The 25,196-nt window shown below is 41.7% G+C and overlaps 1 protein-coding gene across 2 annotated transcripts in view; it reads left to right on the forward strand.

Annotated features, from left to right (window-relative positions):
• LOC142198100 (glypican-5-like) overlaps nucleotides 1-25,196 on the forward strand; it is a 185,564-nt gene that overhangs the window by 143,061 nt on the left and 17,307 nt on the right. For both annotated transcript variants that reach the window (XM_075268930.1, XM_075268931.1), the window contains one exon: nucleotides 10,320-10,464. In XM_075268930.1, the coding sequence (XP_075125031.1) occupies nucleotides 10,320-10,464 (145 nt within the window). The remainder of the gene's footprint in view (nucleotides 1-10,319; nucleotides 10,465-25,196) is intronic.

Consider the following 25,196-nt stretch of genomic DNA (forward strand, 5'->3'; position numbering starts at 1 on the left):
GATACGTTCTCTCTTGTCAGTCTCATAATATTGTATTCACTGAAGCTAGCATTGCTGTAGACCTTTCATTCCACCCTTTACTTGGTTCTAGACCCAGTCTTATTAGTGGTCAACATAGGTGGAGTTTAGGTCAAGCAGAGGAAATTCCAGGCTTCTGCAGGACAGGATGAGGTTTTAATAGTGGTACAGGCTTCCAGCTCAAGTCATGAGATTGCAAAATTATTCTGTAGAAGGTCAAATGGAAGACATCCCCCGGAAATCTTACTACAGCAAGTATGCAGTGCAACTGTTACTAAACTAAATCTTGGTTATTGTAGATGAACTTTTCGAAGCAGCCCTTTCAATAATTTCATTTTTAAAGATTTTTCTATGATCTCAGAGGTTCTATTTAATCTGTCTGAAGAAATGCATTGGATTATTTGGAATAGCTGTAAAATTGCCAGTATTCATTAACATTTGCTGAAAGTAAATCTTCCTAACTTGGGAAAACCGAACCGACCATTCTTTCCACCAACACAATGCACCTTAGACCTCTGTTATAACCACTGCTTCTGACCCCAGTCACCTATCCTAAATAGTTTGTTCTAGAAGACCTAAGTCAATGCAGAGCGATTCTAGAGGAACTAAGTCAATGACACAGCGATTGGTTGCAACAAAATAATCAGACCAAGGCATTACAAGGTGGTGGCAAAGAATTAATAAAAAACAACAAGCTCATACAATACTCCAGGGATAAGACAGAAGAATGGTCAAGACAGAATTGGTCAAACGTCAAGTATTATAAATGGCGCCAATGGTGGGATTACAAAATAGAAGCTGTATTTTGTGTGGCCAGGACAGTGGTCACTCCCACCAATCAAATGATTCTGATCATGACCTATCCTAGAGAGTAGCAGTGCATGTATGTAGCCACTGTTTTATTCACTGTTGTGGAATTTCTGGGACTGGGGTCTCCAATAGTTCCACAGTGAATGAAACCCTTTTGGGGCTCTTTCCCCTCAGCAGTACAGAGCAAGGGTTTGTTTTTGGTTTTTTTTACAAAAAAATTTAATATTCTGAACTGAAAATCTAAGAGGCATAAAAACAAGTGAACGAAGGCTAAGTCAGCCACCGCTCACATGGCTATTAAAGTAGCCATAGTGCCTTGTAGGTGAATTAAGCACATATACAGTGGGGCAAAAAAGTATTTAGTCAGTCACCAATAGTGCAAGTTCCACCACTTAAAAAGATGAGAGGCGTCTGTAATTTACATCATAGGTAGACCTCAACTATGAGAGACAAAATGTGAAAACAAATCCAGAAAATCACATTGTCTGATTTTGTAAGAATTTATTTGCAAATTATGATGGAAAATAAGTATTTGGTCAGTAACAAAATTTCATCTCAATACTTTGTTATATATCCTTTGTTGGCAATGACAGAGGTCAAACGTTTTCTGTAAGTCTTCACAAGGTTGGCACACACTGTTGTTGGTATGTTGGCCCATTCCTCCATGCAGATCTACTCTAGAGCAGTGATGTTTTGGGACTGTCGCTTGGCAACACGGACTTTCAACTCCCTCCAAAGGTTTTCTATAGGGTTGAGATCTGGAGACTGGCTAGGCCACTCCAGGACCTTGAAATGCTTCTTAGAAAGCCACTCCTTCGTTGCCCTGGCGGTGTGCTTTGGATCATTGTCATGTTGAAAGACCCAGCCACGTTTCATCTTCAATGCCCTTGCTGATGGAAGGAGGTTTGCACTCAAAATCTCACGATACATGGCCCCATTCATTCTTTCATGTACCCGGATCAGTCGTCCTGGCCCCTTTGCAGAGAAACAGCCCCAAAGCATGATGTTTCCACCCCCATGCTTTACAGTAGGTATGGTGTTTGATGGATGCAACTCAGTATTCTTTTTCCTCCAAACACGAAAAGTTGTGTTTCTACCAAACAGTTCCAGTTTGGTTTCATCAGACCATAGGACATTCTCCCAATACTCTTCTGGATCATCCAAATGCTCTCTAGCAAACTTCAGATGGGCCCGGACATGTACTGGCTTAAGCAGTGGGACACGTCTGGCACTGCAGGATCTGAGTCCCTGGTGGCGTAGTGTGTTACTGATGGTAGGCTTTGTTACATTGGTCCCAGCTCTCTGCAGTTCATTCACTAGGTCCCCCCGCATGGTTCTGGGATTTTTGCTCACGGTTCTTGTGATCATTTTGACCCCACGGGGTGAGATTTTGCGTGGAGCCCCAGATCGAGGGAGATTATCAGTGGTCTTGTATGTCTTCCATTTTCTAATTATTGCTCCCACAGTTGATTTCTTCAATCCAAGCTGGTTGCCTATTGCAGATTCAGTCTTCCCAGCCTGGTGCAGGGCTACAATTTTGTTTCTGGTGTCCTTTGACAGCTCTTTGGTCTTCACCATAGTGGAGTTTGGAGTCTGACTGTTTGAGGGTGTGCACAGGTGTCTTTTTATACTGATAACAAGTTTAAACAGGTGCCATTACTACAGGTAATGAGTGGAGGAAAGAGGAGACTCTTAAAGAAGAAGTTACAGGTCTGTGAGAGCCAGAAATCTTGATTGTTTGTAGGTGACCAAATACTTATTTTCCACCATAATTTGAAAAAAAAATTCTTACAAAATCAGACAATGTGATTTTCTGGATTTGTTTTCTCATTTTGTCTCTCATAGTTGAGGTCTACCTATGATGTAAATTACAGATGCCTCTCATCTTTTTAAGTGGTGGAACTTGCACTATTGGTGACTGACTAAATACTTTTTTGCCCCACTGTACAGTCATACCTGTGCTGTATAATTTAATGCTAACAATGCTCCAAATCCTGCCTCAACACCCTGTGACTCCTATACCAGTGTTACTGAATGGAGTAGTCACATTGCGACCTTCAAGGTGCTGTCATTGTGTCTTCTAGTTGCAAAAAAATATGGGCTCTGTGGCCAAAGTTGTCATGTAGCCCTTATCTTATTCTTTATATAAATCAGGTGCCTGGATCATCAGGAACATGGATTCCCAGTCCAAAGACAATCTATCATTGCGTCTCTCCGCCCATCCCTGCCCTACTCCTCTCACACTGAACATAAGCTCACATTATTGGCAGCATTCAGCGCCAGGGGTGCGGGACAGAGCTAGCAGGGGAGATACAGTGATGGATGGTGCTCGGGCTGGGAATCCACACCCCCAGGTCTCTGGGTAGATTACTTGCATAAAACATAAAAAGCAGAATTTACAGCATTGTGGGCATCACATTATAAAGTACAGGTATGACTGTGCTTGTGTTGAAGTCACCTACCATATCTGCTTTAATAGCCATGTGGGAGCTGGCAGATATCCTTTATCTTGCACATTCATTATGAAGAATTTTAGAAGTAGCGTCTATATCGGTATACTCTGTTTTCTGTATGGATCAGTTGCCTTTAAACTACAAAATGCATAGTAATTGGGCAATCAAATTAACAAACGGTACTGCAGAAGTAATATATCAAGAGCTGCAATCTCTAGCTCAACCTCAGCAGTTTTACAGGCCAAAAAACAGCCAGACAGATCCAAACAGCCAGCAAGATCTGACAGCCTTGTCTTGCCATAAATACTGCCACGAAAAGAGAGAGAAGGGATGCTCGCGACAACAAGGTCTAGGCTTTCCATGTATTTTCTTTAGGGATAATGTCAGCTCATCATCTGGGCTCCTTTTGTTCATGTATGGTGTTAGAGTAGAGCTGTCACTTTGTTACATCTCAGGCACTTGATCCTGAGGTGAAATGATCCTTGGTAACTGGGTATTGAGATACAAATAATTATTCTAAGAGCTTGGTAGAGAATTAACATTCATTGGAGCGAGACAACGGTACTTCCTCCTGCAGATGAAAAGGTAATTGTATTGATGCTGAGCGGCTGACTTGGCCTTGTGTTGGCTGGCAATTTAGGGAAGGTTACAGGTTATAGAACACAAGATACGTAGCTTGCCGGAATGGTGCCCTTCAAGAGCTGCTGGGCTGAGACGCCTTGGAAAAACCTGCTTTTACTTGAGAGCAACCTTCAAGCTGCAGCCATCATGAGACTGTGGCAACCAGATTAAGTCTATTAGGAGAGAAGTGACCTTTTGGATTAATATATTTTGTATAGGCTTTTTACTCCAGGCAAAAAGAATAAATACAGCAAGAAGGGTGAGAGCGTTTGAAGAAGGCAACGTCAACCATGTGAGAAAGGGCCGAGGCTAGACCGGCGTGTACAAGATGGATCAGGAGCATTAACGCTTTCATTAATCAGATGAGCTGTGCGACACTCCAGCACCGCAGGAAACTCCTCTACAATTCTCCAGCGCTGCTCTTAAAATTGTAGGCTCTATTCAAGGACATTAACCATCTTTGTATCTCCATGGATTAGCATGTTTTGCAGTTTTCTTTATATGAAGAGGCTGAGGCCTGGGGGGTGAAGATAGAATCTTAGAGCACATATGCTTGTTCCTCGCGCAGGAAAGATTCACACTGCGGAATTTCCTTTAAAATGACAAAACATCGACTGATCTATCAGACTTCCTCATCTTCTCAAGTAGAGATGTTTCCTTGATCACAGCAGGGGGCATCGGGTTAATTATTTTTAGATTTTGTTTTAGGGTTTTATATGATTTTTAGAATAACGCTGATAAATGTGTGATAAAACCTATTGCCTGCTTTCTTTTTGTACCTGTCCTCTTCCACTTCCCTATTGCCTACTGCCATGGTTCTTTGGTCACTTTTGGAAGAGTGTGATACGCTCTATGGCCGAAATATAGGGGATAACCCTTCCAATTATTGAGTTAAAGGGTTTACATAATATGCATTGTATACTGGGACATGAAATGAAGTAGTCAATGTCTATAGATGAACCATTCATGAAGTATTGTCCATATCAATACTAGATGAAAAATATTGTGAGAAGGAAGTGTCCTTGCAGTAACAAAAGCGCAGCCACAAGTGGGTCATATAGCCCATGAACTGCTGCACCTGACCTGTTCTCTCCTAAGCTGCCACCCAGACACCAATGAGCGAATCAACTGAAGACACCCACTAGCAATGAAGGACACTTGGACACTCACTCCGCACTGAAGTTCTGTTTACTAAGGTGGATGTCAAAAATGCAACAAATACAGCCAATGGAATATGGAACACAGGTGAAAAGTAACAGTAGAACATGAGGCCTAGTTCGCAAGATGACAGACTAGTGTTGAGCTCTCAACTTCATTGTTGTATGAGGTGTACCCCTCACTACTGGAGAACCTACTCTCCTACTCATGAGTGACTTTAGGGTACATTGGTTCTGTCAGGGTCTGGGGCTGCTAGGTGGGTAGCATAGACACACAAGTCCAGAATAACAGTCCAAAAATATATTGTTTTATTATTCACTCCAACAGGAAAAGAGTGCAGCAACAAAAAAAAAACAATACAAAAATGAATACCTTCCCGGCTAGGCTCTAACTGAACATAAGGTGCAGGTTACCTCACCTATAATAGCAAGTTCAACAGTAAGTTGAAAACAGAGCCAGGACACAGCTCCAATAGCACAACCTTCTTGTTGACCTTTCAGCCAAGCTCTAACCAAGGTCTGCTACTGGAGCTGACCTCTTAAGCCTCACTGATAAGGACAACTCTCAGCAGCTGGCACGCTGCAAAAACATCCACAATGTGTGGACTGGAGGGAGGTGGAGTAACAGGTCCCACTACCAACCTACCTGCCATTCCTCAAAAATCCAGCCCAATACTGAGCGTTTACCAAAATGCTCAGCAGACAAAAGTTATCTGCTGAGAACAATCACTCCTGGACTTTTCTCATCTCGCCCACCTGAACGGTCTGGGTGAGATGTACACCCCCTCCATTATCGTACCAGCCAACGGCTTACAGTTCAGAAACCAATTGGTGGATTTACTCTTCAAGCTATCCAACAAGTTTCAAAGCATATCACATTTCAAGCTAACCTCTTTGCCAACAAGTAGTTTCACCCTGATCTCGACGTTGCTCCATTCACCAAGAGCAAGGGAATGGGCCCTTAAATATGGAGCCATTCCTCCTGGGGTTTCAAGATTGGGGTCAATGGGTTTCTACATGGGGGTGTGAAATGTAACTCCAGGCATGACTGGGGAAAATCCAAGGCTACTGAACGATCCACTGCCTCTCTATGTATTTAGATATTACTCTGTATAGTTCATTTACACAAACAGTAAACTACAGGACATTGTACTTCTGCAATCTCTTCTCCCCAAAACAGATTGGTGAGGAAGGACCCCTCCTGGCACTCCGACAGGACTGAGATGATGCCTTTGTATATTTCAGAATTTTTCTGCCTCTTCTTGTAATGTATCACTGACAGTTCTATAGTATGTAAGGCAGAAATACAGCAACTGCATCTGTGAGAGAAATTCTCAACCTTTCTAGTGTGAATGAAAGAAGCTAAGATATAAGGGGAACACTGGAGCGCTGTCATCCAGGAGTCTACATACAGTCCTATGAAAAAGTTTGGGCCCCCCTATTAATCTTAATCATTTTTAGTTCTAAATATTTTGGTGTTTGCAACAGCCATTTCAGTTTGATATATCTAATAACTGATGGACACAGTAATATTTCAGGATTGAAATGAGGTTTATTGTACTAACAGAAAATGTGCAATATGCATTAAACCAAAATTTGACCGCTGCAAAAGTATGGGCACCTCAACAGAAAAGTGACATTAATATTTAGTAGATCCTCCTTTTGCCTCTAGTCACTTCCTGTAGCTTTTAATCAGTTCCTGGATCCTGGATGAAGGTATTTTGGACCATTCCTCTTTACAAAACAATTCAAGTTCAGTTAAGTTTGATGGTTGCCGAGCATGGACAGCCCGCTTCAAATGATCTGGTAATATAAAGCAAGCAAATGGGATACAAAAATATAGGGCTCCACTTTCTATTTAATCAAAAAGACATATACAGGAGTAAAAGATCTCCCTATAGAAAGCAATATGGTGGACATATATTTGTAGCTTGTAGCAGTCATCCTCATGAGACCCACATATGATGCTGCATCTACTAGTATCATGCGGGGTAATTGTTTTTATGGGTGGTGGTTGCAGTCGTCCTTTACTTCCCTGGCGTGGGATGGGTTCTGAATAAAGGACGCCAGTTGTATTGGGTATTGTTGGAGCATAATAATGCACTGTTGCTTTGACGAACAGCTCTCCCCCTTGTGCTGTGTGATCTAACCTCTGACTAATCTTTCTCTGTGTTGGTCATGTACAAATTGCTAGTCATTTGATGGGAAATCTATTGCCCACATCCATGAGACTGACATTTAATGCTCAATTCACCATATCTCTGGGCTACATAGACAAGACCAAAAATGTAATCATATGAAAGCCGCAGAAGCACGTTTGGTCCTCACATATGAGATGATTTTATAACAATGGCGTCCATGCGGATTTTACCTACTGACTGACGCTAGGTTCACACTAGCGTTCGGCTCTCTGTTCTTAGCTTTCCATCTTCTGCATGCAGAAGACGGAAACCTGTCAGACCGGGTCTGGCTGTGAGCGGTGGTGAGCGTTTTATGCTCACCGCTGCGAAACCAGTTTTTTAAAATTGGACACAGAATACTGCATGTCCGACTCTGTGTCCGATTTTAAAAAAACGGTTTCACGGCGGAGGGCATAAAACGCTCACCGCCACTCACGGCCGGACATCTTTCAAACCCATTCAAATGAATGGCTATGAAAGAGTCCTGCAGGTTTCCATCTCCTGCCTCTGTTTTGTGCAGGAAACGGAAACCTGCAGAATGGAGACCGGGCGCAGTTGTGAACGAGCCCTAACAAAAAAAAAATAATAATCTGAGAAATAGACTAAAGAAAAACAGGACGTATTTGGTCATTATATGGATTACAGATTTTGCCACCATTTTGTATACTTAGTATATAAGATCTTGAATTACCATCAGTGAATAGAAATCTTATTCTATTCAATAGAAACCTGTCCTGGTCATGTCCGACACAGGTAAAGGGCTTAGTAAGTTATCAGTGTTCTCTCTTTTAACAACCATGTAGAGCTGGCTGATCAGAACTGGCAGAAATTCTATAACCTGCATTGCGTAGAGCTCCACTTGAAAAGTAAATTACTAGGAGTGTCTTCACACGCTGCAGATTTTGTAGCAGATATTTCTGCTCCTGACAATTAGTGCCATTCATCTGAATGGGGATGATTCGACAGCAGGGACATGGATTTCTGCAAGCCTTGGAGGGAGTTCACATCTGCATTGTTTAAGCCATTCTTACGGTCTGTCGCAGGATCAGAAGAACGGATTAAACAATATAAATGGTCAGTCATCGGATCCCAAGGGACGCCCTTGACTATAACGGGGTCCATCGGGCATACAGTATCTATTTTCTCCCTGATATCTCTAGATGAAGTGGTCAGGGTTGCAGGACATTTTATATGCACAATTTCACACGGACTCTGCGCTGATGCAGATGTGAACGTGGACTTATGCACATAAATAAAACTGATTTTCAATTGCAAAAATAAAATCCGTAACAAAATCTGCAGTGTGTGACTGCGCCTCAGGACCAAGAAACTGCTATGAACTATGTAATAGTTTCTTTGATGTAATATTAACTTGGAGCAGGGGAAACATGAAGCATTTACACCTAAAATCATAAAGTCACCCAGAAATATATGTCTCCGAGCCGCCATCTTCTTTCAAGCTGCCACAAACTCCGCCATGCCATTGCTTATTTATATGGCTTTCTGAAGACTGAGTGACTACCTGTATGAAAGCTTTAGAGGTTTTCATTCAGCTTTCTTATAAGCAGACAGAATTTTTAGCAACTTAGCTCCTGGACATTTATTTATAAAGGAATTTTATTTTTATTTGAAACTTTTGACAAAGTTATACCTTCAGAGAAAGTGAACTTTATTGCGGTATCGAAATGTGAATTTACAAGGATCCATTGGGCAGTCTGGCTCTCCTATAATAAACCCTGCATGCCTCCTCCTTGGTGTCATTCAATGTCAGCGCTGTGCTATCCCATTGTATGTGACCCTGAATGTTAGAGCCTTAAAACCGAGGGGGATCAATATTTCTGAAAGTCTTAAGACCTCTTTAAATCTACATGGGGTGAATACATCCATAGCACAACCCACACAATTATGTGGGCCCCTGAGATGGGGGGGCCCACAGCAGTAGATTGCGTTATCTTTTTAAAAAGAAAAAAATTGGTGGATTATGTAAACAGGTATTGAAGGATATTTTACTCATCTCTGCTCCTGTCCAGACCCAATGAAGAGGATGGTTGAGTAAAATATTGGCTTCTAACTATTGGGATAATCCAATAGGTTATGACATAACATGCCACTTATTGGGGGAGGGGGGGCAAATATTATGTGTGGTTCCAAAAAAGGAGTCAATATTATGTGTGATTTTTAAGAGGGGGTGGGGCATAAAAGAGCGCAATATAATGTGTGGAAGCCAAAACAAGGGGGCACTATTATGTGTGGGGGCCAAAATAGGGGGCAATATTATAGTGGGGGCAAAAAAGGGACAATATACTATATGGGAGCCAGTAAAGAGGGAACTATATGGTGGGGGCTGATAAAGGCGGCCATATACTGTATGGAATTCCGAAAGCAGATTTGGGACAATTGGCAATTCTGAGCATCCTATTGTAGTTTATATCCTTGTCCGAATAATAATAAAGCATCAGTGTGTTACGGTAGGAATATGGACAATGATATGCAGCCGTATTATGGATATCTAAAGCCAGCTTTACCCAGGATACAGGCGGATACATTAAACTAAAGATTTGCAAAATGTTCAGCCAGCTCCTGCTTTGTATTCCGCGTCTCAACAACTGGACAGCGACCAGACAATGTGGTCAGCAAATCATCTGTGCAATGGAGGCTTTATTGGAGAGCGACTATTCCATGGTGATATTACAAGCTCTTAGAGATAGGGACGTAGTCCAAATGTGTTTATACTCCCAAACGCTCTTCCTGTTGCTATTTTGGTGATTAAGTAAATTGGGTTGTTATAATAATAGGAAAATACATCGTCCTTCAACACATAAGTATCTGATAACTAAAAATAGTCGGGTGCTTGACACTTGTCGCTGCCTGCTTGCTTACTAAATAGCGGCCTTTTGGCTCAGGAGCAAGGGTCAGCCGATACATTGTACAGTCCGCATGGAAAAGTCATACAGGTAATCTATAATATAAGATTATAGCTTTTATGTACAATCATAGGATTTGGGATTATTGTAACTGTCATGAAATCCTATAACCTCAATAATATTCAATGAGTGATACCTTTACTTTTATGTTTTTAGATGGGCAGTGAAAAAAGGATCAAGGCAGAGCGCTGGCGGATTACCGAAGGTAGCGGAGGATACAGCAGATCAGAAGCCGAGGACACAAGTGGTGACTGTGATGATGAGGATGGTTGTCAAGGATCTGGTGACAAATCAGACCCAGGTATGAAGCATACAGCGTGCATTGTCATGTTACAATTAGCAATCTAATCATCTTAAGGTCTTATATAGAAATGAAGATTTGCCGCCATTTTTTAGAATAAAGACTATAGTAGTTACTTACACTGAATGGCGCAATATTACAACTCCTGGGCAATGTAAAAGTTGCCATAATACTGCCAGGATCGGATTTAGGAAATAATAAGGGTGTTCACAATGAGGAAAATATAGAAGATAAGACAACCCCCAACTTTACCAGGTAAAATATAGAGTTTAGGATATACTCACTGTATAAGACTCCCCCTCTTCTGTGGGGGGGGGGGGGGCTCTTCTTAATGCATACTTACCCCTTAGCATACTCTTTATTGCTTTTTTATTTAGTTTTCAGTCTGGAACCATCTTTTCTGTAAAGGAGGGTTCACACTACCGCCGCTGTCCGCCCCAGGGCTTCCGTCCTAAACCCCAGAGAAACTGGGCAAGTGACGGCTTGCCGAGGGGCTGCTTTACAACCCATTCACTTGAATGGGTTGTAAAGCAAACTGCCGGTGTCCGTATGCGGCCTCTCCGCCTGGAAACCGTTTTTTTTGCTCAGACAATCTGGCGAGGCCAGATTTACCATAGTTATACTATTTTGGGGAATGTCTATCACATTTTATTTATATCATAGGCGAAACAGTGAAAAGGAACAGCAGTTTTGCACTTTTGAATTTGACATTCACCATACAGACCGGGCATTTTCGATCACAGGGTTACCTAATGTGTATAATGTGTTTCACAGTAATCTTCTACTTTTATATGTATTCTAGGGAAAGAAGGGGATTTAGAACTTTAGATTTTTTTTTACTTTTTATATGTTTTTTAAAGTTTTTCTTTTTAACGATTTTATTAGCCCCCATCTAGGGGGCTTGAAACTGCAATCATTTGTGTATTGTGTAAGTGTATTGCAGTCTATGGGAGATTCTCTGCATTACTATGACCAGCCGCAATAGTAATATTGCTATAACAGCCTTCATTAGGTGCGGCCCCAGGGGGCTATTTTTACACTTTTTAGTATTAATGCCCATGATCAGAGTGCACTCTGATCACGGGCATTAGCTTTGGAGATCCAGTTACTATGGCTGCCAATATGTTTACATACCCAGCGATGTTGCGATCCCGCTCCTCCACTCCTCTCCCCCACTGTATACCCGGCCTATAACACGACCCCCAACTTTTGAGAAGATTTTTAAGAGTTAAAAAGTCATCTTATATGCTGGAAAATACGATACTATAATTATTTCAACCAAAAATTGTCTGCCATATAATCTATTTGCTTTTGAGCTTTGTCACCTGTAGATTCATCAGCGTGTTGGCTGCTGTACATCAGTCTGACTATGTAGTCTGCTCCACCTCCTCATAGCTGATAGCATGTAGTCAGGGGTGGCTCTTAACAAAAAAAAATCAAATCCAGTTGTATTAATATATCACTTGCCGCTTCATTACTGATGAAAACAAAAGGTTATGTCACATGAGGCCTCAACCTTAAAGAGCTTTTTCTCTTTTGTAATTCCATAGTACAAGCAAACCTATGAAAGTTTGTAATATATCTTTATAGAAAAATGCTTCTTTCTTCACCTATCAGACTCCTTTGATCGATGTGAATAAAGTGCACAGTTACTTGTAGCTGCAGCTCTCATCCATCTTCTCATCCTTCATCCCAGTCCTTTCTCCATAGACTTCTATGAACTGCAGCCTTCTTTACAGAAGATGGATTTGAGCAATGAATTAAGAAGCTTAGGAGGGTGGAAGGAGGAAAGGAGCCTGTTCAGTAAAGAAAGAAGCATTTTTCTCTAAGTCATGAGCATAAATCTTTATTTTCAGTATTTTGAACCAGCAGAAACAGACGGACGCAATGGTTAGTGCCCAATACTGGGTGCAAACATTTCACTTTGTCTCAGACCCTTTCATGTCATCTTTATGGGATCAGAACTATAAATGAAGACATAGCTGAACAGGCTTGTGACACTTCCTTTAAATAAGAAAATGAAAATGCACTGACCGTAACACAACGTTTTCTGTTGTAACTTGACCTTAATTCTGTGCCCCGGGGATTGAGGAAATGATTTACAATATCTAGATCTAAACACCGACTTTCATATACAGCGCTTGAAAATTGTTCTTCAAGACTTACGCCATAAAGGAGGAAATGTGGAGAGCAAGCTGGCGGGTTTGCTGAGCCTGGGCGTCCAGTCCACAAACACAGTGAAGGATGTGTGTACACTGGGAGGGAATTGTGAATGATTTCATTGTGTGCCCCAGAGCTGCGCTCTTGTTCATTCATTTATATGATCCATAGACAAGGCCTTCTTGTTTCTTTGCCATTGTTCTTTTTGTATAACTACAGAACCCCTCATTTTGGCCGAGGACCCTTGCTTTCTTCAGAAAAAAATTAGCTCCGATCTATTTGACATGGTTGTCAAGTCACGCTCTCTGGCTCACAATTTGGCTTTGTTAGGATTTTACACATTTTCTAATCAAAGGCTCGGAAGACTCATGTCCCATTGCACAGGGAGAAGCAATGTGACTACCAAAAGATAGGAGACTGTGGCCGTGCCTTAATCTTCCAGGGTATCAAAAGAAAGAAAAGAAGTGTACTTAGACTGTCCTACTGCTATGGCAACATTGTATGCAACCTCTGCTAAAGGTGGGGCTACAGATCCCAGATATCACCATATAGTCAGGGCATTGATCAGATCAGCCATAACTTACATGAGCTAGACACAAGTACTAAATCTCTTACAAGGCCAAGTACCCCACTAGTGAATGTGTCCAATCTTATCTTAGCTCAGATTGTTTAAGGACTCCAGTTTGTCATGAACCCATTTTAATACAGTATTGTGATATACTGCCAAAACTCTTGACTGGCTGCAGCTCACAGCGCAACCTCTAGGTGTCCATGAATAGCTGTACATAGCATAGCAGACTGTGAAAGAATATTGTAAAATCGCATTGTCTTGAAAAGCTGGTTATCTCGTGACTCATATATCACATATATATCCAGCCAAGAGGGAGGATACTTTTATATATACAGTTTATAATACTAGTGGCTTCTTATGTGACAGGGGGTGTTTGGGTCCCTACTGGGTGTTTTCACAGTGTTTAGAATTTAATAATAACTACATACGGTACTGGTGCCATCAGATCTTTCACTTAAAGGTGTTATGTCATTAAGGACACTTATTCCCTATCCACAGGGGGTCTGGCCAACACCAGGTCCCCGTCAATCAGGGGCCACCAGGTCCCCGGCTATCAGGAGAACAGGGGACCAAAAGTCCCCCTAAAGCCGCCTTGTGAATGGATCATTTTTTCTTGTTCCTCCTGAAACTATGTTTATAAATTGACAGCTAGCCACAATCTGATACCATAACCCTTGATACACAGTCTCTGATCACAGATGAATCAGAGTTGGAAAATCTGGTCCATACAGCCATCAAAATTCTCAGCCTAATCACATTCAAGAGATTGCGAATCATTGCATCGCAGTAATTTATGATACTAAGAGCACCTGCCTATGGCTTTACTCTGCTGTACTGTATATAGTATAGGACCGTAGAGTTGTCAGGATGTAGAGACTCCATGTGATACGAGATGTTCTCATCTCCTGAGTGGATTTGGGCTGGAAAATCCTGCCAATGTACAAACCGGAGTTTAGACCTGGCTCTCCCTCTGTGTCTGGGGCATTAAGAGTATATAGGAACACTTACCGTACTTAATTGGTAACACTGAAATATCAATTTCTTCAGAAATTTCTGAAAGGAATAAAAGAGGAACTGCATACTGCAGAGTTTTATAAAACAATGAAAACAATGCTGCAGAATTATTATTTCCCATGGAATAAAAATATTTAGAGGTGAGAGGTCCTCTTTAATAATAGACAACCCCTTTGAGAACAGGACACTCCCTGTTGTGTGGTGCACAAGACCTTCTTTAGCATAGGTCCCCTAACATAGAAGGGTCTCTCAGGTCCCAGATGCCTTCTAAATACTGTATACCCAGGGGTGAACCTTCCTTTTTCGCCACCCGAGGTGGCGACAGAAAGTCCCCCCCCCCCCCAGGAGGAGGGGGCGGTGGGAAGGGGGCAGGGCAAAGTGAGGGGCGGGGCTTAGCGGCGTTCGCAGGCAGAGAGCAGGCAGGGAGAGGACCTGCTCTCTGCCTGAGCGTGAGGGGAGGCCGCTGGAGCAGCGCTGCTCCAGCGGCCTCCCCAATCCACCGCTCGGTGCTAAGCCAGTCCAGGACAGCAGGTAAGCAAAAATGCAGCACTCCCTGGGGCCCTGGCATAGCGCCGCCTGAAGCGATCGCTTCAGGTCACCTCATGGGAGGTGCGGCGCTGTGTATACTTAATAAACCTACTGGAAATCTAATCCGCACAAAAAAAAATTATAAAAAAATGGTTACCTTAGGAAACCCGTGGACTCCTTAGACTATAATGGGGTCCGTGTGGTTTCCGCACACAAAAATTGGAGAGAAAAGTGCTGATTACAGCACTTTTCACTCCATATTTTTCATGTGGAGAAGGAAAACGGAATCCCCAGACGCAGATGTGAACCGGACCGTATTCAGATTGCTATGTTCTATGGGAAGCGTATATGTAGAGTGAGATAAGGTTATCATTCCAAGTACTTAAACAATATTACCCTATAGCAGTCTGTCACCAGAACCCAACCTATCAACTCCGCAGATAGATAGGTTAGGGTTACCTGAACCAAACCATGTTTTCCTCTTGTGAATCTTTGCCTCTGTTACTGAGAAAATCCCTGTTTTTGTCAATATGCAAATGAGCTATTTGGAACGATGGGGTATTCCCACTTAACTCTTTGAAGCAATGGCAACTTCCTTGTGTCTCCAAATAGCTTATTTGCATATTGACAGAAAAGAGATATTTCAGCAATGGAGAGAATGATTCACAAGGGGAAAATTCTGTTTGGCTCAAGTGACCCAAAACAACAGAGGTGTAACTAGAAACTCCTGGGCCACTGTGCAAAGTCCGTAACAGGGCCCTCACCTAGTCAGATCAATGTATAATACTGGGGCCTTAATACAGGTAGTCCTCGACTTAAGACATTGATCTGTTCTTACGCGGCGTCGTAAACCGAATTTCAACGTAAGTCGGAAACATGTACCATACGCCGCCGCGTAGGATACGGATCAACGTGATTTAGTGTGCAGTAGCTTGGAACCGAGGAAGACTACCATATACAGTACAGTACAGTCTTCCTCGGTTCCGAGCTGCTACACACTAAATCACGTACTGTAGCTTGCAGCTACCAACTCTCCCAGCTAGCAAAGATGACAGACTCCCCACGTTGCGAAAGCACCGCATTTTACTGTACCTGCAAAGTAGATGGGATTCTGGCTAATTCTATCCAGACATTGCAGACAAAAATCTGCAGCAGAAAGGCTGAGGAAAAAATCTGTGGTCTTTCTGTCAAAAATGCTGCGAAAAAAAATGCGAAAAAAGGTCGCTACATGGGGCCTTAACCTAAAAGGAATTTTAGTATTACATTATTTTTGGTCCTTTGAATTCTGTAGTGAAGCTTCATTATGCTGTCAGTTCTATTTATATACAGAGCTCCAAAATCTATATAAGACATAGACAGAAAACAGGGTACCTGCAGTCACCACTAGGGGAGCTTTAGAGTTTACTGCTTATTGTTATACATTGACCTCAATAATAAGACATTGGGACAGATTTACTAAGATTATCTAAGTCCTAGACAGTGCACAGTTTGATAGCTATGGCACAGTTTGAGACTGTCTAGTCTGAGTGTCTAATGCTATTTGATAAATCTGCCGTATGTTTAGACTGCTTAGTTTAACTTTACACCAATTCTTAGTTGGCTCATATTGGGAAGAAAAATAAGTCACAATTTGGGCACATTTTTGTCTTACAGTGTCACAACATAAACCACGGCCACTTTTTGATAATCCGTGCCCCATTCTCCTACAAATTGTAAGTGTGTCTGGATTGTCTAAATCACTTGGCGGATTAGACAGAATTATACCAGAACTCTGGTGCATTTTGCTTAGTAAATCTCCCCAGTATACCGTATGATCCTAAGCCCCTATTGCTCTGAGCATCCTAAGGGTTATGTCACATTGAAGTTTAATATATAGTTTTGGTGGAAAAAATTTCCTACCGCTTTATTTTGATTTCTACTCATTCATGAACAAGATGTCCAGCGGGCAGCCTTATGTACTGATCCACTGTTGCCTCTATATACATATCTATAGATGAGGTTGTCAAGCACTGATAAGACCATCTACTGGGCTGGAAACTAGGATAGTAAGACGGTAGCTGTCATTCTGCAGGATCATGTGTGCAGGACTCTTCTCTCTGCATATTTTATATGGGTTGGTGGACATAAACCCCAAACAGAGTACAGGCGCAGGTGTGAACCTAACCTTATACTGGTTATACTGGAACATTTCCCCCAAAACTACATATCAATCAGTCTGGATTCACACGGCCATAATACATCCTCATTATATAGTTCTGCCTCAAATCCGTCTTGGCCACAGGTCTAACAATCTATAGATTAGACCCACAGACGGGATAGGGTTTACTTCTCTAATAGATTGTGTAACATGGGTTAATATGACAGCCTAACATACATTCTGCAGAAACAAAATTCTAAAAATTGTGTTCAGCCATTTCGGGCAAAGCTGTACAATATCCAGGATGTCTTTACCTCCGTTCACCTAGGCATATTTGGCATTGAAGATTCCAGGAAAGCGTGACAACTTGAGTGTCAGCTGCAATGTCAATGATATTGGTTGTCATTCAGATTCCCCAACAAGTTATGTCACTAGAAAGTGGCAGAACAGACTTTGTACAACTTGACAGACGAGGACAACTCAAGGGCTCGTATTCAGGTGATGTTTTTGATTTTAGAGGGAAATGTTCTTTAAGGAATCACAGCGTGAGATAGTTGATGGAGTCTTGATGAGTGAAGTTCTATGAAGCAAAGACTGGATTAAAATGATGTCCCATCACTGCAGGTGTGGAGACAATAAATAGCTCAGGCACTGAATCGATAACATTACAGTGATAGATGAGAGCTTAATAAGATAACGTTCATTAGCCGCCTCTCCAGAGAAGCTCTCTGAGCACTTTAGCAGCAGGCCTCTCGACAAGGAGGAGGTCCTCGGGCTGGTGTCACTTTCATTAGCTGCTGTCATCATCTCTCGCAGCCATCCGATTGCTGTTGTTAAGCAAAACTCGCAACCAGCTGCTCAAGGACCATTTCTTTATAGGATGCAATTGGCACTCATAATTCAAGGGCATCTATAGTAAAGGAACCTTCTGCATATCAGTGCCCTGGCACAAATGGCATTGACACATCACAGTCCGTAATCTGTCCATAAATATTATGGAATTGTATATCTAAAATGCTCATATGTGCCCCTGTTTTAATAGAGTAGTAAGATAACGTAATGTTATAACAGGCTGGAATTTTTTGTCTATGTAACATTTGTATCACAGACTCCTTTGATGATTGTATCATATTTGCCAGAAAGCAGCACCACATACATTCTTACTTCTTCTCACAAAATGATAGATGACAATCCCAATGGACCCCATTATAGTGTAGTAAGTAGATCAGGTGCCATTTGTATCCATCAAGTGAAGGATAATTGTTGTTTTTTGTATCCTTTTAAGAAGAAAAAAAGAAAAAAACAGAAATGGCAATGAAATGTGAACTGACAAAGTGCTTAATCTACTTATTATTCCGCATAATCAAGACGATCTGACACCGTACTACTGTATATTGGCCCATTTATTGTGGAAACAGGTCTGCTTTACTGTGAGGTCAAACGGCACTAAAAATACTGCCATGAGTGTTATAGAGCCAAACAATACAACGGACTCATCGTGAAGAGTTATGGTAAGTGGGCTGTATTCACAAGGCGAGGGCCTCATTCCTCCACCTCCAGACCATCACCAATGAATGACAGCTCAAATTATTGTCAGCCGTGCTATATCCTAACAGCCCAATTTCCCAGATATATACTTCCCAATAAGCTGGGGCTAGTATAAATTCCTATGACCATGGTGAAGATGAGTATAAGGGGTCATTCACACGGAGTAACGCCGGGCGTGTATCACAGCCATACACGCCGGCGTTACGGCAGACTGCCGAACACTTCCCCATTCACTTCAATGGGAGCGCTCGTAAACGCCGCTGTTACGAGCGCTCCCATTGAAGTGAATGGGGAAGTGTTCAGCAGTCTGCCGTAACGCCGTCATGTACGGCTGTGATACACGCCCTGCGTTACTCCGTGTGAATGCCCCCTAAGCCTCCACATTTCCTTCCCTGTTCTCCCTATTCAGCAGTGGTTAAGCGTTAGATTCACCCCTACTTAGCCTTTTCTCTTTCACCCCCATATAAATTACTCTATAGGGGCACACTAGAAGATTTGGATTCTATATAGTCAAAGCCTCAGTCATAAGATATATTCATTTAAAACTGCAATTCCCGGAGCCCTGATGGTGAGTGCCGGTATTTTAGAAAATATCAGGGCCCCAGGAACTGCATATGTCTTATGATTGTAGCTTTGACCATCTACAATTTGCAGTCTCCTGATGTGCCCCTATGGAGTATTAGATTTGGGGATGAAACGCATTCAGTAGGGTGATAGGAGTGAATAATCCAAGCTAAAGCCTAGCCACATCTGAATAGTCAGTACAGGGTGCTAGGAGAGAAATATGGAGGCTTATACTCACCTTCACCCTGGACTCTAGTCATTTATACTAGCTCCAGTTTATTGGGAACTATAGTTGTTCTAAAAAGTTTACATACCCCAGCAGATTTTTGGGGGTTTTGGCCCTTTTTCATAGAATATGAATGATAACACAAAAGCATTTTCTCCACTCATGGTTAGTGGTTGGGTGAAGCCATTTATTGTCAAACTTCGTTTTTTCTCTTTTTAAATCATATTGATTTTGGCCTGATAACATGCCCAGAAGGTGACACAGTTGTCCCCGGAGCTACGGGAAACGGTAGCTGAACTGTATAAAAGAGGAAAGGGATACAAAAAGATATCCAAGGAATTGATAATGCCGGTCAGCAGTGATCAAACTGTGACGAACAAATGGAAACTCACGGGCTCTGTAATAACCAAACCACGCTCAGGTAGACCAACCAAAATTTCAGCCACAACTTCCCAGAAAATTGTTCAGGATGCAAAGAAAAACCCAGACGTAACATCAGCGGAAATCCAGGACTCTCTGAAACTATTGGTGTGGCTGTTTCAAGATGCACAATAAGGAGGCACTTGAAGAAAATTTTGCTGCATGGTCGAGTTACCAGAAGAAAGCCATTACTGTGCAAATGCTGCAAAGAATCTCACCTTCAATATGCTAAACAGGGTTGAAGGAGAAGACAGAGTTTCAGTCAAGCAAACAAATAGAGGGCGCTCCCTTTAACATCATGCCGACCTTCTCAGAAGCTTTTGTTTGCAATGATGTTGGGATTTTACCAGGTACAGTCTCTTAGCCAAGGACAGCTGTTTCGATGTTCTTGCATCTCATCAGCTTGGCGCATCATGGAAGATAGACTTGCACATTCTCAGTGATCGCCCTCTATTGGTGTGCATTCTTGAGGCACTGGCTTCCTAATTACATCATGGAAGTCAGATTTGCATATTCTTCCCATATGCTAAACAGCACAGAGATAAAAATCAATCTTCTTGGCCACAACCATAAACGATACATATGGACAGATGTCAACAAGGCCTATGATGAAAGGAACACCATTCGTACTTTAAAGCATGGAGGTGGATCACTGATGATGTGGGGATGTGTTAACGTCAAAGGCACAAGAAACTTGGTCAAAGTTAAAGGAAAGATGAATGCAGCACATTATCAGCAAATACTGGAGGCAAATTTGCAGTCATCAGCCAGGAAGCTGCACATGGGACTTACTTGGACGTGGCAACATGAGAACGATCCAAAACACAAGGCCAAGTCGACCTGTCATTGGCTACAGCAGAAGAAAGTGAAGGTTCTGGAGTGGCCATCTCAGTCTCCTGACCTCAATGTCATTGAGCCACTCTGGGGAGATCTCAAACGTGCAGTATATGCAAGACAGCCCAGGAATTTACAGGAACAAGAATGGGCAGCTTTACCGTCTGAGAAAATAAAGACCCTCATTCACAACTACCGCAAAAGACTTCCAGCTGTCATTGATGTTAGACGGAGCAATACACGCTATTAAGTACTGAGGTATGGGAAGTTTTGAACAGGGTCATTTTGATGTTTTTTGTTGCCATTATGAGTTAAAAAGAGAAAACACAGAAGTTTGACAAGAAATGGCTTCACCCAACCTCTAACTATGAATGGAGAAAAAAAATTTGTGTTATCATTCATATTCTCTGAAAAAAGGCCAAAAAACTAAATCTGCCGGGGTATGTAGTAAACATTTTAGCACAACTGTATATATCTGGGCTGTATATATACAGTCTGGCTGACAATTTGAGCTAGAATAATATTTCCTTAAATCTGGCTGAATTTATCTATTAAATAATGACCCTGAATAAAGGATTGATTATTCCTCATGAGTATTTACCTGCCTTGTGGGACCGTGGTTTATACTTTAATACATCATTAATAAAAGATACATTTCAATAATTTTTCTGAGTTCCCACAACATTCATTGATATATGGAACTGAACCTTCTTGTATACATGGCGGCCATTAGTCATTGGTGTGGGGCACTCTTCTCATAAATCATGGACCCATACTGTAGCTAGTCCAATCCTGAGAAGATTTGTGCTATAATCTATAAATTATAGTAAATCTATCAGGCCGCAGGAGATCGCACCCGCTCATTGTAAGTCCTGTTCACTTTTTTGAAAAAGTTGCACCAAAATTTGCAACTTTTGACACCAGAAACTACCATATGTATATGACTGTACATGAGAGAAATGGGAAACAGTAGCAGCTTTGTTGCTTCTATATAGCAAGCGAAACGTCCTCTATAATGCCCCAACTCAGTGCTGGTTATTATTGTCATCATTTTAATAGTGCCCAAGTAACAGGAAATGTCACATTGTCCCATTAGAGTAAAAGCACAACTCCCAAATAGTACGTAAAGTTTCCAATAAAAGCAGCCAAAGTACTTTGCTAATAGTCCCTGCAACTTCACTTATTAAAGACTATGTCACAATAATACCCTACAAATAGACAAATAACAAGAACAGGGCGGATACTGATGTAACACAGCACTCCAATGACTTTTCATTGCTTTTTTGTTGTCTCCTGTGATAAGGTAGTTTAACCAGTTGTTGAAGTTTGGGTTAACTCTGCTACATCTGTATATTAGCAACTATCATAGCATCATAATTGCCATAGTACCTGCATACAAATAGGTACAGTGCTGTCCTACAAACACACCACAATGCCCACATAGCAGCAAATACAGAGTCACAATAACCACAATACCAACATAATATTAAAATTAGATTAACAAACTCTGAAAAAGAATTTCTTTTGATGCAATGTGTGCACAGCTTAGAGCAAATACAGTACCAGAAAAAGACAGGGTCTCCATAGTCTGCAATGGGAAATTCCAGATCTTCATAACCAAGTGACCTGGGGACTGAAACAGTCAACACTTGTGAAATTCCCAGGTCTTACTCAACTCTTTTATTATAGAAAACTATACGAGCCAATTATTCATACATTAATTCCTTTCTTTGCATGTTCTTTTTATATACACCCATCGTATGCTTGTGCTCCCCCTCCCCTGATTTTCCAGCTCTCTTCTGAGAAGGTGTTCTACAAGATTTTGGAGAGTGTCTGGGGGATGTTTTGCCCATTCTTTCAGAAGAACATTTATGAGGTCAGATATTCATGAAGGACTAAAGGCCCTGGCTCACCATCTCCCTTCTACTTCATTCCAAGAGTGTTCAATGGGGTTGAGGTCAGGGCTCTGTGTGGGACAGTCAAGTTCTTCCACACCAAACTCGCCCAACCATGCCTTTATGGACCTTGCCTTGCAACGCGGCACAGTCATGTTGTTCCAAAAAAGAGTCTTCTCCAAAGTATTCTCACAAAGTTAAAATAATTCAAGTGTCCATAATGCATTGGCATCTTGAAGCATTAATAACTAAGGGCCAACACATTCACCTGAAAAACAACCCCATAGCATTATCTCTCCCCTGCCAAACTTTACAGTTGGCACAATACAGTCAGGCAGGTAACATTCCTGGAATTTACCAAACCGAGACTTGTCCATCAGACTGCCACATAGAGAAATGTGATTCATCACTTCACAGAATGTTCCGCTGCTCCATATTCCAGTGGTGGCCTTGTGCCTTACACCACTCCATCTGACACTAGGCATTAGGTCTGGTGGGTCTGGTGACTGTATACACTACTGGTCTTGGCAATTGGCGATCCAGCTCAATAAGTTTACAAAAGATTTAAGCATATGTTGGAAAAAAAATGCTGCAATGTAAGAACGCTTTAAAAGATCGAAGTGTTACCTCCATGCTGAGTTTCTTCAAAATTTGTGCGCAAGTGCACCTAGAAGAACCGATGCAAGGCAATGGGCGGTTTTGTAACTGGTAAAAATAAACTATTAATACTTGTGTTTTTTTTTTTTTTTTTAAAGCATTCTGACTCTGCAGCTGGATGAAATGTGTGTACAGTACTGTAATATAGATTACATATATATATATATATATATATATATATATATATATACAGTACACATATTGTATACAATTATTTTAGGTATACTGTAATCTTGTAGGCATCAAATCACATTTATTATTATCTTACATTCACATTCAGATGTTGACCCCATTGACTCTTATATCATACAATTTAATACAGTTATAATATAAACCCTCTTTCCATGAGAAGTACAGCAGAAGAGCTGAGCCCACATATGAGTGCAGTCACGTGTCTGGATGTGTCCAGTATGACACAATTGGAGGCGCTCATAAGTGTTTATTAAGGCTCCTAATTCCATTTCACGACTCCCCATCCCCAGGAGTATGAGAAGGAGCTGCGAGCATTGAGGCTCCTGGTGACCTTCGATCAATATCCTTCTCTTATGATCATGTGACTGCGTATTATCGGCCTAATGAGGTCTGAGATACGCACTTTGCGTCTGTCTCAGCTCATACATTGTGGCCTAGATATGTATACCACCAGACTTTATCTTAATCATGATTTTTCTATATAAATAGTGGAAAATGTTTTTAATTTTTCAATTTGGACTCCTAGAAATGCTGCTCTTCGTCGACAATCCCGAGGTTATTCTATTATTACTATAAAGACTGCTTGTATCAAATATGTCATTTATATTAACTAAATATTATTCCAATTTCTATGCCAAATTCGGAGGAGGAGGTGAATTCAGTTTCCTCCATTTGCTACATCATCATTGAATTACTGATATTTTATGAGGGGGATTGTATTGTTAGGCAGTGAATGGGTTTCCCATTTATCCTGGACAATCCCTTTAATGGCTTTTATAGTTGTAATGACCCAGATTTCAGATTATATAATTGCAGATCATGTCCCCAATTTCTGCACGAGATTTTGCTTTTTGGAAGGTTTTAGGCCAACATCAGCCAGTCTCAGTTTGATTTTATGCTGGAACAAAGTTGGGAATGCAGGCAGCTAATCTACAGACTGAATATCATTTGACTTTCTCCAAAGTGATATTGTACCATAAAAGACAACAACAAATGAATGGGTCTTAAAGGGATTCTACCATTAAAAACTTTTCTTTTGTAGATAAGACGTTGGAATAGCCTTTAGAAAGGCTATTCGTCTCTTACCTTTAGATTTGATCTCCGCCGTGCCGTTCCTTAGAAATACCAGTTTTTACCGGTATGCAAATGAGTTATCTCGCAGTGATGGGGGCGGGCCCCAGCGCTGGAAATGCGATGGAGGCGTCCCCACTGCTGCTCGAAAACAGGCTCCAGAGATGCCTCTATCTTCGGCTGGATCCTCCCCTTCCTTCTTCGTCTTTCTTCAGTGTCACCTCCGATGCCTGCGCAGTTGGTTCTGCCAGTGAGACACTAGTAGAGCCGACTGTGCATGTGCGTCGGAATTATGGCTGCGGGCATGCGCAGTCGGCTCTACTAGTGTCTCACTGGCAGAGCCAACTGTGCAGGCGTCGGATTTGACGCCGTAGAAAGACGAAGAAAGAAGGGGAGGATCCAGCAGAAGATAGAGGCGTCGCTGGAGCCTGTTTTCGAGCAGCAGTAGGGACGCCCCCATTGCATTTCCAGCGTTGGGGCCTGCCCCCATTGCTGCAAGATAATTTGCATACCGGTAAAAACTGGTATTTGTAAGGAACGGCGTGGCGGAGATCACATCTAAAGTTAAGAGACGAATAGCCTTTCTAAAAGCTATTCCGACATCTTATCTACAAAAAAAAAAAAGTTTTAATGGTAGAATCCCTTTAAAGCTGACCGGGGCGGACAGCGGCGGTAATGTGAACCCAGACTAAAAGTGGACATTTTGGTGCTCCTGATATTGTGGCCATACTAGTATCAGGCTATTTTCTGCAGACCATCAGTGCTTATTTGTGACACATTGTCGGCCAATGACAAATATTTAGCAAATTTATGACATTGTCCCCTCTATAAGGTGTATATGCTGCAATATGCAACATGTGGAAACCACTAAGTCAACGCCTATGGGTAGAGTGCAAGCTGCCTTGTGCACAACAC

The sequence above is a fragment of the Leptodactylus fuscus genome, chromosome 3 (assembly GCF_031893055.1).
Source record: "Leptodactylus fuscus isolate aLepFus1 chromosome 3, aLepFus1.hap2, whole genome shotgun sequence".
Taxonomy (NCBI): Eukaryota; Metazoa; Chordata; class Amphibia; order Anura; family Leptodactylidae; genus Leptodactylus; species Leptodactylus fuscus.